This window comes from Chrysochloris asiatica, unplaced genomic scaffold (genome assembly GCF_000296735.1).
Source record: "Chrysochloris asiatica unplaced genomic scaffold, ChrAsi1.0 scaffold00234, whole genome shotgun sequence".
NCBI classification, from domain to species: domain Eukaryota; kingdom Metazoa; phylum Chordata; class Mammalia; order Afrosoricida; family Chrysochloridae; genus Chrysochloris; species Chrysochloris asiatica.
In genome coordinates, this window is record NW_006408752.1 from 3,585,639 (window position 1) to 3,605,404 (window position 19,766).

General features: G+C 38.8%; 1 protein-coding gene across 1 annotated transcript in view; it reads right to left on the reverse strand.

The window, feature by feature from the left end:
* Positions 1 to 16,993, reverse strand: part of SV2C (synaptic vesicle glycoprotein 2C) — a 351,290-nt gene extending 334,297 nt beyond the window's left edge. The window contains exon 1 of the mRNA XM_006873293.1: positions 16,411 to 16,993. Within this exon, the coding sequence (XP_006873355.1) occupies positions 16,411 to 16,993 (583 nt within the window). The remainder of the gene's footprint in view (positions 1 to 16,410) is intronic.
* Between the last annotated feature and the right edge of the window lie 2,773 nt (positions 16,994 to 19,766).

Sequence of the window (19,766 nt, forward strand, 5' to 3'; positions counted from 1 at the left end):
TTATTCAAATTACTCACCAACTACTAACACCAGTGATGATGAAATCGAAGAATTTGACTTAATTTTTCAGTCTGAAATCAATCAAATTTGCAATCAAGATGCATTGATAATTACTGGTGATTGGAATGCAAAAGTTGGATGCAAAGAGGAAGGACCAATAGTTGGAAAATATGGCCTTGGTGATAGAAATGATGCTGGAGATCGCATGATAGAATTTTGTATGACCAATGACTTACTCATTAAAAATACCTTTATTTAAAAACATAAAAGATGACTATACACATGAACCCCACCAGGTGGAATATACAGAAATCAAATTGACAATATCTATGGGAAGAGATGGTAAAAAAGCCCCATATCATCAGTCAAAAGAAGGCATTAAAAGGTAAGTGGCAAACAAAGGAAAAACACACACAAAAAAGAGTTCTAGATGTTCCAAGGAATTTCATAACCCACACAGAAATAAAACTGTTAAAAGATAAACCTTGTGGTTAGCAGTCCAGTGTTTACCATCATACTATCAATTGCTCACTTGCAAGTTCAGGTTGAAGCTGAAGAAAACTAAAACAATCCAATGAGTCAAAATATGACCTTGACCATATCCAACCTGAATTTAGATATCATCTCAAGAACAGATTTGATGCATTAGACACTAATGACCAAAGTCCAGAAGATTTGTGATATGGCATCAAGAACAGCACATAGGAAGAAAGCAAAAGGTCATTAAGAAGGTAAGGAAGAAGGAAAAGACAAAAATAGGTATCAGAAGAAACTCTGAATCTTGTTCTCCAGCATAGAGATGCTAAAGCAAACGGAAGAAATGAGGAGTTACAAGAGCTGAACAAAAAATTTCAAACAGCAGCTTGAGAAAACAAAGTCAAGTATTATAATGAAATGTGCAAAGACCTGGAATTAGAAAATCAAAAGGAAGAACACTCTAAGCATTTCTCAAGTGAAGAAACTAAAGAAAAAATTAAGGCCTCGACTTGAAATACTGAAATATTTTATGGGCAAAATGGAGTCCTGGTGTGGTGCTGTAGGATAAGCACTGGATTGCAAGGTCAGTTTGAACCACAAGGTTGGTGGTTCAAACTCACCTGCTGCTTCTCAGAAAACCTGTACAGGGTTGCTATGAATCAAACCAACTCGACATCACTTAACAACAACAACTTGGGTAAAGTAATGAAAGAAGCTGAAAGCATCTAAAGAAAACAGAAAGGGAGCTGGCAAGCAGTCCAGTATGCTCATTGGTGGCTACCTGGGTCTACTTGTGAGTGGTACTGGGAGAAATGCAGCAATGAAGACACGGGCTGAATTTGGATTTGTTCCATTGGCATCCGTTGAACTTGAGATGAGAGAGAGAAAAGAAAGAGAAGGCTGGTCTGAAGTTTAGGGAGCTGTATGAACTCCTGAGCACATGGGAACTGACCTAGCCCCTGGTGGCTAGTGCTGACAGTTAGGGACTAGCTGGTCTGAAGTGCAGGGAGGTATGTTTGTGAATTGAAGCTGGTACCCATTTGATGGCAACAGCTGTGCTGCCATGATGAAGATAAAGATGTTTGATACTGTGAATGGCTACAATTTGATAGACTGGACTTTTGCTATAATTTGATGGACTGGAATTTGATGGACTGGAAATTGCTACAATTTGATGGAATGGAAGAGTATTCAGATCACGGAACATGTTTGCCTCCTTTGCAACTGGGTAGATAGGAATGGGCAATTTCAAGATTGGCTATCAAAAATGATGGGGCTAAGAAGGAATGAAGTGGCTGGCTTACAAGTTTTATGGGTGTACTTAGTCTCAGAATGAGGGAACAAGGTAGAATCCCCACTGAATAGTTTCCCTCCTTACCAGAGGGTGTGGTGAAAACAGGGTGGGAAAGATGCTGATAGGATTTTATGATTTCTATAGTGTGTAGTTAGCAGTGTTAATTGTGATTCATAAAGCTGTAATTGTAAAAGATGTATAATAATCCTTAATTTATGAAAGATGATGGCTAGAAAAACCAGAGGGAGGCCTGTGGTGCCTTTAATTTACATGATATGGCTTTTCTATCCAAAGTCTTCTTCATTCCCACCAAGTAATTCAGTGGGACCATGCAAATAAAGTATACAGAACTCTGAAGCTGGGATTGGTTAGTTTGGCCCTCCAGTTACATTTAAAAGGAAACATTTCAGAAGCAGAGGTGGAAAATCCCAGGACCATAAAGAAAGAAGAGCATGAGTGGAACATGAGACATCAATAGGTGAGGGCAAGAGGTGAAAGCAGAGATACAGTAGAAGTGATTGGAGAGGAACCTGCATGGAGAGACAGAGCAGCTTCAGACTCGAGGCCTATGAACTTAGTACAGCTGAGTGCCTACAGGCAGGAGACTGGCTTGCAGAATATGCCCTTTGGGCATTCACAGCCTGGCTTAAAGAGCTTTATATCTTTTGCCCAGGCAGGGCAGAGGCCAAGACAACAGTGAAGCATGCCTGCAATATGGCAGACAAGAGGCCTTCCTGCCTGGAGAACTGCTGCATCCTGAGTTGGTTTTGATCCTGAATTGTACCCTGTTCACTTCCCTAATAAACCCCATAATCATGAGTATTGTTATGAGTTCTTTGTGGTCGTTGCGATGGATTATTGAACCCAGATTGAAACCAAGAGTGCTGTGGGAGAGATGGTTGGTGTCAGAATAGGATAAAGGAGGTTATAGGGTGGAAACATGTCTTTCCTCCACTTCGTAGAGCCTTGGGCTGATTTTCAGTTTGATTCTCTTACCCTCTTGTGAAGCAGGGGAAGTCAGACATGGCTCCCACGTGGTTTCTGCACCATAAAGTTTCATAAAATTAAGAGCTAATGCTATTGGCAGAGTTTACCATATGAATATAAAAATTTGAGAACATTTACCAATATTTACATTTTTCCATGAATTAGCATGAGGTTCTTAATACTTATGATGAATGTAATTAAAACAAAAGTATTGTACAAAGAAAGCTGCCATAACTGCTGTTCTTATCTGTAAACCTAACATAAGTTTGCAATATTAAAAGAAATACCAAGTCTATTTTTAAAATAATTATAATCAAAGTTCTCTGTAGATGAGAAAATTACTGAAATACAGGGAAGGAAGTAAATATAGGAACTATTAAACTTTATTACAGTTTCACAACTATATTATTTTTAGTATACAATGTTTTAGATAGCGATTGTATTTGATTAAAACTCAATATAAATTGAGGAACTGAACCAAATATAACATTTGTTGTTGCTAAGTCCCTTCAAGTTGCTTCCAACTCATAGAAACACTATATTAGATTTTTGAAGCTTTAAATCTTCACAGTAGAAAATCTCATAGTTCTCCCTTGGCATGACTTGTGGGCTCAAACCATGGGCCTTGTGGTTAGCAGTCCAGTGCTTATCATATGGAGCCAATCTGCATCATTTATGTTTACCATTTTGTGCACTATGTTTCAACTACAATCTTACTGTCTTGTTCAAATTGTGAAATAAAATGTATATATGTATATGTTGTCGAGTCATAGATATAGTATGATATTCAAAGAGACTTCAAATAAATTTAGACAAACATTATAAAACAAAAACAAACAAACAAAAAGAAAATGAAAGGAATACACACAATTTCTGTACCAAAAAGCAATGGTTGATGTTCAACTATTTCAAGAGTTAACATATGATCAAAAACCAATGGTACTGAAGGAAGAAGTCCAAGGTGAACTGAAGGCAAAGGACAAGGCTCCAGGAATTGATGGAATACAAACTGAAATCTTTGAACAAACCGATGTGGCACTGGAGGCACTCATACATGCATGCCAAGAAATTTGGAAGACAGTTATCTAACCAATTCCAAAGAGAATCTCAAGAGAATGCTGAAATCATCAGACAATATCATTAACATCACATGCAAGTCAAATTTTGCTCAATTTATGTCAAAACACTACAACAGTACATTGACAGGAAACTGTCAGAGGTTCAAGGCAGATGCAGACAAGGACAGGGGGCAAAGGATCTCAGTGCTGATGTCAGACGGATCTTGGTTGAAAGTAAAGAATACCAAAAATACATTTTCCTGTGCTTTATTGATTATGCAAAGGCTTTCAATGGTGTGGCTCATGACAAGCTATGGACAACACTGCAGAGAATGGATGTTTCAGAATAATTAAGTATGCTTATGAGGAACCTGGACACAGGAACCTGAACAAGATGCAATTGTTTGAACAGAACAAGGGTACACTGGGTGGTTTAAAATCATAAAAGTTGTACACCTGGATAGTATCCTTTCTTCATAGTTATTGTGTATGCTGAGCAAATAATCTTAGAAACTAGATTATATGAAGAAGAACATGGCATCAGGATTGGTACGCAAGCTCTATACAATGTGGAATCAAAACTCCAATGTGATTTACATTCTTTTTTGTTTTGTTTTGTTTTTAACTTCTGCTACTCTGCCTCTTTGGAGTCCTGTTGTATTGCTGTAGGATAAGCACTGGACTGCTAACTACAAGGTCAGCAGTTCAAACCCACCAGCCCCAGACTCACTGAGTTGGAATAGACTCTACGGTATTTAACAAACAACAACTCTGTCTCGTTAAGATGAGTATGTTGTTGTTGTTGTTAAGTGTTGTCGAGTTGATTTCACCCATAGCAGCTCTGTACAGGGTTTCCGAAGAGCAACTGGTGAGTTTGATCCACCGACCTTGTGACTCATACTGACTTTGCAGTCCAGTGCATTAACCCACAGCGCCCCACCATAGGCTGATTTTATAGGCTGAGTCTCTGAAACAACCTTATTTCCCATTTGTCACTGCTTCATTAGTTTCTGCCTAAGGGTCCTGGTGTGGTGCTGTAGGGTAAGCACTGGACTGCTAACCACAAGGTCTGCTGTTGAAATCTACCAGGTGCTCCTCAGAAACACTATACAGGGTTGCTATGAGGCAGAATTTGAGGGCATTTAACAACAACATAACTACAAAAACTAGACAATCTTCTTCCAGGGCTTTGAAAAGAAGAGAGAGATGTAGGAAATCAACAGGTGACAGATCCACTGGAGTCCACAAACAAAATGAATTTCTAGGTCATTGCTAGGGATACCAGAATAGTGGATTTCAGCCAAGAATTGAGAGTTTGTATTCTCCCAGGGTTGGGCGACCCAGACAAGAGGACTTAAATGAAAATGTTAGAGAATAGGAAGGAACATGGGATAAAGAGGTGGAATATGTCGATTCTATAGTGTCTCCATCGTCTCTTTCCGCAGATGTAGTAAATTTGATTTCTATGTATTCCACATGATGAGGTCTATGTGTATAGTCATCTCTTACGCTGAAAGCATACGACGTATTGCATTAGGCAAATCTGCTGCACAGGAACTTTTAAAAGTGTTTAAGAGCAAAGGTGTCAGCTTTAGGACTAAGGTGCACCTGACCCAAGCCATGGTATTTTCAATAACCTCATATGCATGCGAAAGCTTGACAGTGAGTAAGGAAGACTGTAGAAGAATTGATGCATTTGAGTTATGGTGTTGGAGGAGAATATTCAAAGTGCCATGGGCTGCCAAAAGAACCAACAGATCTGTGTTGGAAGAAGTGCAGCCGGAGTGCTCCTTGGAGGCCAGGATGGCCAAAGTTTGTCTCTCATACTTCAGACATATTGTCAGGAGGGACCAGTTGCTGGAGAAGGATATCATGTTTGGTAAGGTCAGAGAAAAAGAGGAAGACCCCCAGTGAGATGGATTGGCCAAATGGCAGCATCGATGGACTCAAGTGTGGCAACAGTAGTGAGGTTGGCCCAGGATCAGGCAGTGTTTTGTTCTGCTGTGCATAAGGTTGCTATGAGTCGGTACCAACTTGATGGCACCTAACAACAACAACAACAACAACACAGTGTCTCCATCGATACCTAGCCATGGACCAGCCAAGCAACCCAAACTCTCCAGGTCTTATCAATCTCATCTTTATGAATTTGTCGAAAGCACTAAGGTACTAGAGAAAGCTGAAAAAATGCCATGATTTCCCCTAGTAATAGGAACCAAGCTTTATTCCTCTCGGTCTCCCTTACAGGGCTTACTTTAAACCCAATGGCTACTGTCTACACACTACTCTCCTAGGCATGTAACCTACTGTTTCACCAGTGTGACAGTTTATATCACAGATATTTCAGATATTCAAAATCTTTGTTATTGTTGTTTAGCTATGGAATCCTTTATTCCAAAAATCCATTTATGTAAGAGATGAAATTTGAATTTGTTCTGATAAAGCAGGGAAAAGGAATACCCAGTTAGGTTTCCATAAACACCCCTTTCCCCTTCCACCCAATCTCCAAAGAAGGTATTATGGACCCAACAAGGTTTTGAGGACTAGATACTTCAAATTTTTTTAAAAAAGGAATCATGCAGGTAAATTTATTTCTGGCTGTTTGATTTTTTTGGGGAGCAGACAGATTCCCCAACAGGTCACTGAGGTGTTCAATACTTAGAGTTGGTCATTCTCTGCCTCCTGTTGTGGTGGTCTATGTCTGGTGAAATTTCCCTTTTCAGAAGCCCACATCTGCTACTCTAGCCTGGACCCCTCTTCTACCTGCCAAACCAATACTATCATCTGTCTCCTCTACCTGCTCGCTCTGTTCCCTCTATCTGCATTCTTAGCTACCTCTGCCAATACCCACTCAGCTTTTTAAATCTCAACTCCCTTAGACATCATCATCGTCCTCAACTCTCTACTTCACGTCTTTCTAATTTCTCAATTATTCTTTCAGGAACATCTCCCAATTATGACCTTCCACCTATTAATTGATTTCATTCAGGATTCTGTCATTTTTGCCTGGGCTATTGCAGAAGCCTCCCAGCTGATCTTCACTCTTTTAATTATACTAATAATTATAGCTCTTTCATTATGCCATTAGGGATCATCAAGTTGTTACCACTTTATGGTGATTCCATGTTTATGTCAGTGAAGAACTGTGCTTCATGGGGGTTTTAATTGTTAGTTTATCTAGATTGCCAGAACTTTCTTCTGAAGCATCTCTGGGTGGACTCAAACTTCTAACCGTTCAGTTGGCAGCTGAGCACATTAACAATTTGCAGTACCTAGGGATTCCAGGATTATAGCAACCATCATTTATTGGTGTTTTCTAGATATCAGATACGATACAAAGAGCTGTACATACATTCTCTCATTTAATTCTTCCAAGTTAACAGGAATTTTATTTTCAGTGTTCAGATGTGAAAACTGAGGCATAAAGACATTTAAATTTTAAATTATTTGCCAATTATAACAAACCAAGAAAGTTACAAGAAAACAGAGCTAGGCTTAGATTCCATGTCTGTTTTAATCTAATCCACTCTCCCTACAGTGCTTCCAGAGGTAACTTTCCAAAACACAGATATGATGATGCCATTCTTAGACAAAATTCAACCCCACCACCACCACACACATACATACACACACATCTTGGTATTAAGGTCTTTAACAATTTGTCTGCAGTGTGGTCTGTCAGCACTATCACTCTTCTACAAAGTTTAGGCCTTTTGACCACTTTAGCATCTTTTTGGAATACGATTCTTTTTCTTTCTGCTGGTAAATTCTCAAAATCCTGTTTAAAATTTCACTTCCTGGATGGAGTTTTTTTTCCATCATTTCCCAAAGATAAGTCTCATGTTCATCTTCTGTGACTCCATAGCATTTTATTTGATACCTCTGTCATGAAAAAGACAATGTTCTCAAATGTATCTCTTTACAAGTCTATTTATCCCACTGGAAAAAAAAAGGGATCAATCACAATATATTGATCAGAATATCTCCCACTGTTCCTTACGAAGTACCAGTGCACACTTAGTACTTAATGAACATCTGCTGAAAGAAATGTCTTTGCTCTCTCCGGTTTTTTTGAACATCATTCCCTTTTTGTTCGACAGCGATCTCACTTCTGTCCCAACTATGCTACGAAAGGATCTGTTCTGAAAATTACCAGTGGATGTGAAAATCAAGTGTTACTGCTGTTATTGGCCTTGAAAAAGACAAAAGAAACAAGACGTTTGTTATTATTTCATCCAGATTTACTTATTAAGTATGCAATGGCTTAGAATACATTGCTTTCCGTCTAGTAATCAAAGATCATGTTGTCCAAGTTTTCACTTGGACATAATATTTTAGCTTCTAAATATTGTTAGTCTTTGTAGCCCTCAACCAAGAAAGCACTTGAACCATCGATTAAGTCCTCTGCTTCATGAGGGACACACAGCAATATCTAGTAATGGCTACCTGTTTCCTTGTATTTATAATTGCAGATGCCTCTGATCTCTCCATACTAGTCTACAATGGTCTTGGATAAAAAAAACCTGGTCTCTTATTGTCCTCTGATCCCCTGTGCCAACACTATATTTTACGTATAACAAATGCTCGATAAACAGACATTGGTGATAGAAAATGGTTTATTTTAAAGCGACTGTACTTATTTTAAAAAGAACAACTCATTAGGTAATTAACTATTTACTCTAGCTTCTTTCCTGTCCTATTATTGACATTTTATGTGCACAGGGACAAGACGCACAGACACACACACACACACACAGTATGCCCTGAGCTACCTTTAAATCACTTTTCTAGTAACCACAACGGAATTACCTATTTCTCAAATAACTGAAACATAAATTGGTTCATATTTTTGTTACTGGTCTTCCTTGAGGAAAATAACACAATGCTTAGTAGCAAATGGGAAATTATTTTGCAAATCTATATCCTTCAAATACCACCAAACATAGGCCATACGTCTTTCTTTCTTACATTTTGATCTCGTTGCTTTGACTTAGTGTGGTAATTATATTACAAAACCATTATTCATTGAAATGAAAATGGCAAAACAATTTAAATGCTTGTCTAAAAAGACTCCGTTAGAATGCAATTATGAGTGAAATTACAATGGCAAAATAATTGAAATGCAAGTCTGGAAGGCACAGTTATGAAACCATTAAAATGCTTCTGTCGGAGATTCGCTACATTGAGTGAAACTATACACTCCTGGGGATACATTTTTAATTCACTAAAGCAGACAACATTTGAGATTAAAATATCTGTCCTCCAATTGTTTTGCAGCATTTATCTACACGTCTTCAATGCCACTTGGGGGTGTGAAACACCATCAGCGTTTATAGGTTTATAAGGTAGACTGGTAAGAGAACCCCATGTGATATACTGTGCTTCCATTCAACACCCAGAAGATGAAGCCACAAGGGTAAGCTTAGTTTACATTTTCTGTAATATTTCCAATATAAAGGCTAGTGTCATAACATGAAAAGAATTTTACTGTATTTGCATGATGTATTTCTAAAAATCTATGCTTTTAAACATTTGGTTGGTATAGTCCTTTCACAAAATCTTGATAAAAATATCTTGATGCCCAGACTTACAATGTGTATATTTTGCTCACCAAAGAAATAAATAGTTGTAACACAAATAATGAGTTATTTAAGAAGCCTCTTCTGAAGTTTGTACTACATTTTGGTTAAACGCTCAAGTGATTCATTCTATCATCAAAAACATGCACTCTATGCCTCTCTCACACCCAATCGTCTTCACAAGTTATAGTCCTAGATCCATTTCTTTCATTCAAGCGATTAAAGAAGCACATAGTGCCGTGCTGATTCATAGTGACCCTCCACAACAGAACTGTTCCTTCAGGTTTCTGAAACTATACACCTTTACAACAACAGAAAACTTCATTTTTCACCCTCTGAGCAGGTGGTGGGTTTGAACCGCAGAACTTGTAGCTAGCAGTCCAACACTTAACCCACACACTACCAGAGCTCCTTTGTTGTTGTTGTTAAGTGCCATAGAGTCAGTTCCGACTCATAGTGACCCTATATAGGGTTTCCAAGGAGCGGCTGGTGACTTTGAACCTCCAACCTTGTTGTTCAAACAGATTGCAGTCCAGTGCATTATCCTACAGTGCCACACCAGGACTCCATACCAGGATTCCTTAGGAGTGAGGACTATAAAGGAAATAAGTTTTAAGGCTCACACTGTAGTCCTCAAACTGACATTGTTGCTCTTGGATACTTTAAAGAGATTTTGTACAGCAGATTTCCCTAATGCAATACGTCGTTTAATTTCTTGACTGCTGCTTCCATGACTGTTGAGCAAACTGAAGTTTTTGATAACGTCAATCTTTTCTCCATTTATATGGATGTTGTTTATTAATCCAGTGGTGAAGATTTTTGTCTTTGATCTTCATCAATGAGTATTTTAAATCCTCTTCAATTTCATCAAGTAAGGTTGTATCACCTGCATTTTGAAGGTTGTTCACGAGGCTTCCTCCAATCCTATACTATGTTTTTCTTCATATAATACAACTTCTCAGATTATATGCTCAGCATCGGGCTGCTAACCTCAAGGTCAGTGGTTCCACTACTAGTGGTTCCGCGGGAAAAAGATGGTGTTTACGGCTCCCATAAAGATTTACAGCCTCGGAAACCCTATACAGGATTACTATGAGTCGGAACTGACTCCACAGCACATAGCCACCACCATCATACAGACTGAATAACTATGGTGGAAGAATGCAACCATGGCACACACCTTTCCTAGTTTTAAATCTTTCAGTGTTCCCTTGTTCTGCTAGAACAATTGCATCTTGCTCTATGTACAGGTTCCTTATGAGCATAATTAAGTGTTCTGGAATACTCATACTTTGCAAGGTTGTCCATAGCTTGTCATGATCCACACAACTGAAAGCCTTTGCCTAGTCAATAAAGTACAGGTAAACATCTTTCTGGTATTTTCTGTTTTCAACCAAGTTCTATCTGACATCAGCAGTGATATCTCTTGTTCCACATCCTCATCTGAATCTGGCATAAACCTCTGGCAATTCTCTGTCAATGTATGTTAGCAACTGTTTTTGGATTATCTTTAGCAAAATTTTACTTGTATGAGATATTAATGAAATTGTTCAATGACTTCCTTCCACTTTTAGTTGGGTCACCTCTCTTTGGAATGGGCACAAATATGGACCTCTTCCAGTCAGTTGGCCAGGTAGTTGTCTTCCGAATTTCTTGGCATAGATGAGTGTGTGCCTCCAGTGCTGCATCAGTTTGTTGAAAGACTTCAATTTGTATTCTATCAATTCCTGGAGACTTGTTCTTTGCCAGTGACTTCAATGCTCCTTGGACTTATTCCTTCAGGATCATTGGCTCTTAATTATTTTCTACTTTTTAAAATGGTTGAACATTGACCATTCTTTTTTATAATCCTGTGTATTCTTTTCATCTTCTTTTGATGCTTTCTGCATTATTCAACATTTTGCCCATAGAATCCTTCAACATTTCAAGTCAAGGCTTGAATTTTTCTTCAGTTCCATCAGCTTGAGATGGAACTGAAGAACTCTAGGTCTTTGCACATTTTGTTATAACATTTGACTTTGTCTTCTCACATTGCCTTTTGAAATTTTTTATTCAATTCCTTTACCTCCTCATTTCTTGCATTTGCTTTAGCATCTCTCTCTATACTGGAAAGCAAATTTCAGTCTCTTCTGACATTCATTTTGTTCTCTTTCTCATCTTCTTAATGACCTTTTGCTTTCTTCCTGTATGATGTTCTTGGTGTCATCCCACAACTCTTCTGGTCTTCAGTCTTTAGTGTCTAATACATCAAATCTGTTCTTGAGATGATCTCTAAATTCAGATGGAATATGTTCAAGGTCTTATTTTGGCTCTTGTGGACTTGTTTTCATTTTCTTCAACTTCAGCCTGAACTTACATATGAGCAATTGATAGTCTGTTCCACAGTCTGCCCCTGACCTTGTTTTGGCTGTTGATATGGAGCTTTTATACCATCTCTTTCCACAGATGTGGTAAATTTGATTTCTGTGTATTCCATCTGGTGAGGTCCAGTTGTATAGTCATCTTATATATTTTTTTAAAGAAGGTATTTGCAATGAACAAGTCACTGGTTTTGCAAAATTCTATCATGTGATCTCCAACACCATTTCCATCACCAAGGTCATATTTTCCAACTACTGGTCCTTCCTTTTTTATTCCAATTTTTGCGTTCCAATTACCAGTAATGATCAATACATCTTGAATGCATGTTTGATCAATTTCTGACTGAAAGAGTTGGTAGAATTCTTCAATTTCATCATCACTGGCTTTAGTAGTTGGTGCACAAATTTGAATAATAGTGGTATTAACTGGATTTCCTTGTAGGTGTATGGACATTTTCCTATCACAGACAGCATTGTATTCAAGACAGATCTTGATATGTTCTCTTGATAATGAATGTGATGCCATTTCTCTTCTGTTTGCCATTCCCGGCATAGTAAACCAAATGATTATCAAGTTCAAAATGACCAATAGCAGTCCATTTTAGCTCACGAATGCCTAGGATATCAATGTTTACACATTCTATTTCATTTTTGACAATTACCAATGTTCCTAAATTCATATTTCATACATTACATGTTTTGATTATTAATGAATGTTACAGCTGTTTCTTTCCATTTGGAGCTGTACCCCATCAGCAACTGAAGGTCCTGAAGGCTTTACTCCATTTGAGCCATCACAGTCAACTCTCCTTTGAGGAGTCAGCTCTTCCTCAGTCATATTTTGAGAGCCTTACAACCTGAGGGGCTCATCTTCTGGCATTATATCGACAATGTTCATGTTTCAATAATCTGTATTCTGGAGCTCTCTGACAATGTTCTACTGCTATTTATGATGTTTTCAGTAACTAAATACTTGGAAGTATTCCATCACTCCTTCTTCCTAGTCTGCCTTGTCTAGAAGCTCATATGAAACCTGTCCACCATGGTTGATCCTGCTGATAATTAAAATACTGGTTGCATAGCTTCAAGAATCACAGCAATATGCAAACTACCACTGTTCAACAAACTGACAAACATATGGTGGTTGTGATTGGCAGCTCAATGCTTATTCTATAGTGCAACCAAGGTTCCTTCTACAAAATGCATTGTATACTTTGGCTTTTCAATCTTTAATTTAAAGGAAGGATGCTGCTATTGTTGGGTGATCTTGAGTGGATTCAGCCTCATAGAAGCCCCACCCAACAGTAGAAATGGCCCGTAGGGTTTTCTAGAAATCCTTAGTATGACATAGTAGGATAAGCACTGGACTACAAAAGGAGCTCTGGTAGCATAGTTATTAGGAGTCAGGGTACTAACCTCAAGGTCAGCAGTTCGAAATGACCAGTGGTTCCACGGGAGAAAGATGAGGCTTTTGCTCCCATAAAGATTTATAGCTTCAGTGCACAAGAACACCCAAAGTTGCAGATAGTACCCACTTGACCTAGCCTCGATGGCTTGATAATCAGAACTTGACTAGAGGAAGATTGGAAAAAAAAAAAAAAATTTTTTTTTTTTTTGATAAAGGAAACAAGGGTAAATTGCTACAATTTGATGAACCTGACCTATACTCATGGAGGTAGTTACTCTAAATACCAACAGAGAGGTGTGGAGTCTTCACATCAATGTTATCCCCTCTGTACTCAGGGCAGATAGGGACGGGCAACTTAAGACATTGGCTACCTAAAATGAAGGGGCAGTAAAGGCACGAAGTGACTGGTTTACAAGGTTTCAAAGGGGGGCGGGGGGTTAGTTTAATAGTGTGTGGGGGAAGAAAGAGTCACCACTGAATATTTTCACCTTGTCAAGATGGGTCTGGGTAAAAGAGATGGGGATAAGATTCTTATTCATTCGTGAGTAATTGTTTTCATGACTATTTGCGACTGTCACAATTGTACAGGTAGAAATTTGGTAATAAAAACAGGGGAGTAGTTAATCTCACAGTCAAGAAAAGGATCCTGGGACCATCAAGGGAGAAAGCACAAGCAGAATGTGAGACCTTATGCAGAGAAGCAGAGACACTAGAGATGGAGACAGAGATGGGGACATGGAAAGAGGAAGCAGTTGAGGATTCTGGACTCATGGGAAGAGAGGGACTAAGAGCTGGGGGCCAGGAGGCAGACTTGCAGAATGTGCCCTTTGGTGGTGTGTAAGTTATTATATATACCTGAGTGTTTTAAAAAAGAGAGATAAAGTGAATAGAGAAAAATACTGTTAACTGATGGTACATGGAGGGGATTATAATCACTGTAATGAAACAAGGGTGTATGATTTGTTGAATGTAAAACTGGTGATCTGCCCTGTAAATTATCACTCAATCCACAATTAAAACCTTAAAAAAAAAAAAAAAAATTATAGCCTCAGAAACCCTATATGGGGTCAGTGTGAGTTGGAACCGACTCTGTGGCACATATCCACCACCACAACTAACAACCAAAAAGTCAATGATTCAAACCCACCAGCTGCCCCTCAGAAACCCTATATAGGATCGCTCTGAGTTGGAATCAACTCGATGGCCCTTAACAACAACAAAAGCTCTTTACAGAAGCAGACTGCCAGCTCTTTCTTCTTGGACCACTGGGTGGGTTCAAGCCACCAATCTCTTGGCTAGCAAGAGTTCTCAAATGTTGCACCAAAAGGAGTTCTTTTGGAATTAATTTTTTTTTTTTTTTAAAGTGCTGTCCACTCAGTTCTGACTCATAGCCACCCTGTATTGGGTTTCTGAGGCGTGGCTGGTGAGTTTGAACTGCCTATCTTACGGTTTGAACTGACCTTGTGGTACAGTGCTTATCCTACAGCACCATGATACAGACACAAAGAATTCTTAGTTTCTTTCTTAGATTCTGAAACACATAAAGATTTAATATCCACATAAACATGTCTTTCTGAAGCATGCTTTGCAAAGGTGGTTTGAAAACCTGTATGACTTCATGCACTGTATGAAGTGGATTGTCACACTGTTGGAGCTATTCCAGTGTGTGCACGTTTCCACTGTGGGCCTTCATCTTTTCCTTGCACAAGCCCAAGGAGTGTTAACTATAGCTTTGTAAGAAAAATATGAACCTTGAGTGCACAGAAACGGAAAAACAAACAAACAAGCAAATATCAAATCTGTTGTCTAGATAGTTCATGTTGTTGTTGCTAACTGCTGTCCAGCCAGTCCTAATTCCTAGAGACTCTGTATAGGGTTTCCAAGGAACAGCTGATTGATTTGAACCAGCAGTCTTGTGGTTAGCAATCCAGTGCTTATCCTACAGTGCCTGACCAGAACTCACAAGATATCTCATAGTGAAGTCAAATTACTTTAACAATTTCAGTATGATTTAAAATAGATGTTTAAATCATATGAGGAAAGTAAGATTTTCTGTTATAGGCAAATAGGTATGAGCTGGGAAAAAGAAAAAAATCATCTAGAGAAAATTTTTAAAAAAATCAAGCATACATTTCATTAAGTAAAAGAAGAAATGTTCAGGTCCCCAAAGCAATTAAACCATGTATTATGCAAAATTTGGAATTTGAAAACCACATTTGCCAAGAGTTGCTGAATTAAACTCAGCATTTAGAAAATTGTCAAATAACTTTTATGTAATAATGTTCTTAAACTTCTTAGGGCATACTTTTAAAAAAATTAATGGAAGAGACACCAATGCAACTATTGTTGTTTGTTGTTAAGTGCCACCAAGTCAATTTCAACCCATAGCGACCCTGTATAGGGTTTCCGAGGAGCAGCTAATGAGCTTGAACTGTCGACCTTGCAATTCAAACAGCTTTGCAGTCTGGCGCATTAACCCACAGCGCCACACCAGAACTCCAGCAACTATCAGAGTAGTACGATTTAAAATACATTGCTCTAACTTACTTTGAAACTCATCCAAAATATATTGTATTGCTGGATGGATAAAAGGATACATGGTGGTTATACGTGGTGGAGTTGGTCGTGACTCAAAGTGACTCTGCACAGGGTTTCCGAAGTTGAACATCTTTACGTGAGCAGAAAGTCTCATCTTTTTCCCACAGAACAGCTGGTAGTTTTGAACTGCTGACCTTGAGGTTAGCAGCCTGACTTGTAACCACTAAACTACCAGAGCTCCTTAGAGAGATACATGTATGCATCAAAAACCAAACCAAACCTGCTGCTATCAGTCGATTCAGACCTATGGTGACCCAGTGCATTGCAGAGTAGAACTGCTCCATAGGGTTTTTATGGCAATGACCTTTACAGAAGCAGATCTCCAGACCTTTCTTATGTGGTGCCTCTGGCTGGGTTTGAACCATTAACCTTTACATTAGTAGTCAAGGACAAATCATTTATGTCACCCAGGGACCTTCAGGGATAGATAGATAGGTGATAAAGAAAATACAATAAATGCTAACTCTAGCACGTTGGCAGCAGATGTACGCAGGAGTTCGCCACACAATTCTTTTATATGTTTAAAATTTTGCATAATGTGGAAAGAATGTAGTCATCTAGATGAAAGGGTATTTATTCACAATGTAGTTAATTATGCTCAACAAATAAAGGTGCTTCAGAACTGAACGCCATGACATGACGGACTCACCTAGCCATCCGGATCCTGAATTTGGTATGCACAGGTCTGTCTCAGCACTGGGCAACACGAAGCCCACCACAAACACCTCGACACCATCAGCCATAAGAGCCATACCCAGGACGAAGAAAAGGGCCCACTGAAAACGGCCGTGACCACACTCTTGGATTATCAGCTCATACTGCTGGGCTAGCTCTTCCTCGTCAGCTCTCCTCTCTGATTCCAGATCCCGGCGGTCCTTGAACTCATCTCCCTTGGGCTGCCCCACTGACACAATGCTGTCTTTTCCTTGGTTCATGCTGGGGATACCTTGATACTCCCCTTCATAGATTTCATCATCCTCATCATGACCCTCTGTAGCTTCACTTGAGCCTTCATCATCATTGGCTTTCCCATCATAGGTTTCTCCAGGTGGATAGTAATCATCATCATCTTCTTCTTCATCTTGGAACCGACTATAGGACCTCTGGGTATATTCATCCTGGGCCCTGTCCACTGCTTGGCTCACCTTTTTTGCAGTTTGTTTCTTCACCTCTTTGGCAATGTCCTTGGCACCTTTCATCAGTGAAGTCCTATCTTTATAAGAGTCTTCCATCTTATCTCAGCTGATGACCAATGAGAAGATGAAGAGTTTTCAGACTCTGGTCAGTGGTTCAGCCTTGACAGCATCATCCAATTTGTGTTCAAACTGAAAGCTGCAAGAGAAAAAAAGAAGATACTTGTTATTTGTTCCTAGGGTTTTCTGTTTTGTTTTGTTTTCCTATCTATAGCTGTCTCTTTTTCACTGTTCTACAGTCTAAAGGTCACAGAATTAGCTTTTCCTTCCTTTGACCTCACTATAAACATACACACTATGCCAGCTTTCTGCACAAGTGTGATCAGCACTGGAAGTATTATGGTTTTTAGTGTTATTATTGTTTTGTTATTAAGAAACTCCCTATCTGGATAACTTCATTCCTTGAGACTAATGCAAGGCATTTTGTACTTTAAAAAGTGCATTCAGGACATCTCAAAAGGTTGGTAAGGATATACTTGGAGAAAAATAATACTGCTCACAGACACACACAGCAAAGGTAAAACCGGTGTATTAGCAGAAGATGCCTACCTGTCAGCATTTTCTCACATTCAAAAAAACAAAGACACGAACAAGAAAGCGAGCAGTCTTATATGTATCATTGTTTTATAAGCCATATTATAAAGTCATATACCAGTAAGTATGGTGGTGGTGGTGGTTACATGCTGTGGAGTCACTTCTGACTCCCTGGATAGGATTTTCAAGGCTGTAAATCTTTATGGGAGTAGAAACCCTCATCTTTTTCTCATGGAATAGCTCGTAGTTTCTTAATTGCTGACCTTAAGATTAGTAGCCTGATTCATAACCACTATGCTACCAGAGCTCCTTACCAGTTTGCATACATATGTATGTATATATATATATATGTGTGGGTGTGTATATATATAATCAAACCCACTGCTGCCTAGTCCAGTCCAATTCATAGCACTCCTATAGAACTGAGTAGAATTGCCCCTGAAGGTTCCAGAGATTGTAAATCTTATGGGAGCAGATAGTTTGAATCAACAGCTTTCAAATAGCAGCCCCCAATGCTTAACCTCCATTCCTTATGTTTACACATGTTGTTGTTAAGTGCCACTGAATCAGTTCTGATGCATAGCGATCCTGTGCAAGGTTTCTGAGGAGCAGCTGGTGGGTTTGAACTGCCAACCTTGGTTCACAGTCCAGTGCTGATCCTACAGAGTCACACCAGGAGTCCATGTTTACATATCCATACACACAAATATATAGATACACATTTATTTATTTATTTATTTGTAAAATTGCATTTCCCCATGCTTCCCCTGAAGTACAGACTGACTTGACATCCCAAACTGATAATGAGTATTTTCCCCCAGTATAACTGATGGACCACCACTCATCTGTTACCAAGCTTGTGGTGGCTTGTGTATCACTGTGATGTTGGAAGCGATGATATCAGGATTTTAAATATAAGCAGGATCACCCATGGTAAACAGGTTTCAGCAGAACTTCCAGACTACGACAAACTAGGAAGGAGATGCAGAACACTTCTGGATGGTTGTCAGTTGGAAGATATTCTAAATATGACTACGGAAGAGCTGACTTCTCAAAGTAAAGTTGACTTTAATGACTTGAAGGGAGTATAAAACTTTTAGGACCTTCATTTGCTTATGGGGCATAACTGCAAACATCCATTAATAATCCAAATTTATGCAAGGCAGCTAATTATGTATTATGGTCATTCTAGCCATATTGTTCCTCTCTGTGATGTATTTTAAACCCTAGTCTCTATGCTTGTGATTATGGACCTGTTTTGAAGTGAGTTGTTAGTGAGGTAGGATTAAGCTGGAACTAAAGATTAAGGTGGCACTAAAGATTAAATACCAGCAGGGTCACCCATGGTGGACCGATTTCAGATGAGCTTCCAGACTAAGACAGACAAGGAAGAAGGAATGATGAACTACTTCCAAATATTTAGTCTCTGAAAACCGTATGAATAGCAGAGAAACACTGCCAGATATAGTACCAAAAAATGAGTCCCTCAGGTTGGAAGGCACTCAAAATGCGACTGGGTAAGAGCTGCCTCCTCAAAGTAGAGTTGACCTTGATGACATAAATGGAGTAAAGTCCAAGGGAGGAAAGCCCACAGGACCTTCATTTGCTGATGAGACACAACTCAAAATGAAGAGAGACAGCTGTAAACATTCATTAATAATTGGAACATGGAATGTATGAAGTATGAATCTAGGAAAATTGAAAATGGTCAAAAATGAAATGGAATGCATAAACCTTGATATCGTAGACATTAGTGAGCTGAAATGGACTGGTAGTGGCCATTTTAAATTTGACAACCACATGGTTTACTATGCCGGTAATGACAAATTGAAGAGGAATGGTGTTGCATTCATTGGCAAAAAGAACATATCCAGATCAGTCATGAGGTACAATGCTGTAAGTGATAGAATAATATCCATGCAGCTACAGGGAAGCCCAGTTAATACCACTATTATTCAAATTTACACACCAACCACTAAAGCCAGTGAGGATGAAATAGAAGAATTCTACCAAACTTCTTCAATCTGAAATTGATTAAACATGCAATCAAGATGTATTGATCATTACCGGTGATTGGAATGCAAAGGTTGGGAGCAAAGAGGAAGGATCAGTAGTTGGGAAATATGGCCTTGGCAATAGAAATGATGCTGGAGATCGAATGATAGAATACTGCAAAACCAATGATTTGTTTATTTCAAATACCTTCTTTAGACAGCATACGAGACAATTATACACATGGACCTCGTCAGATGGAACACATAGAAATCAAATTGACTAG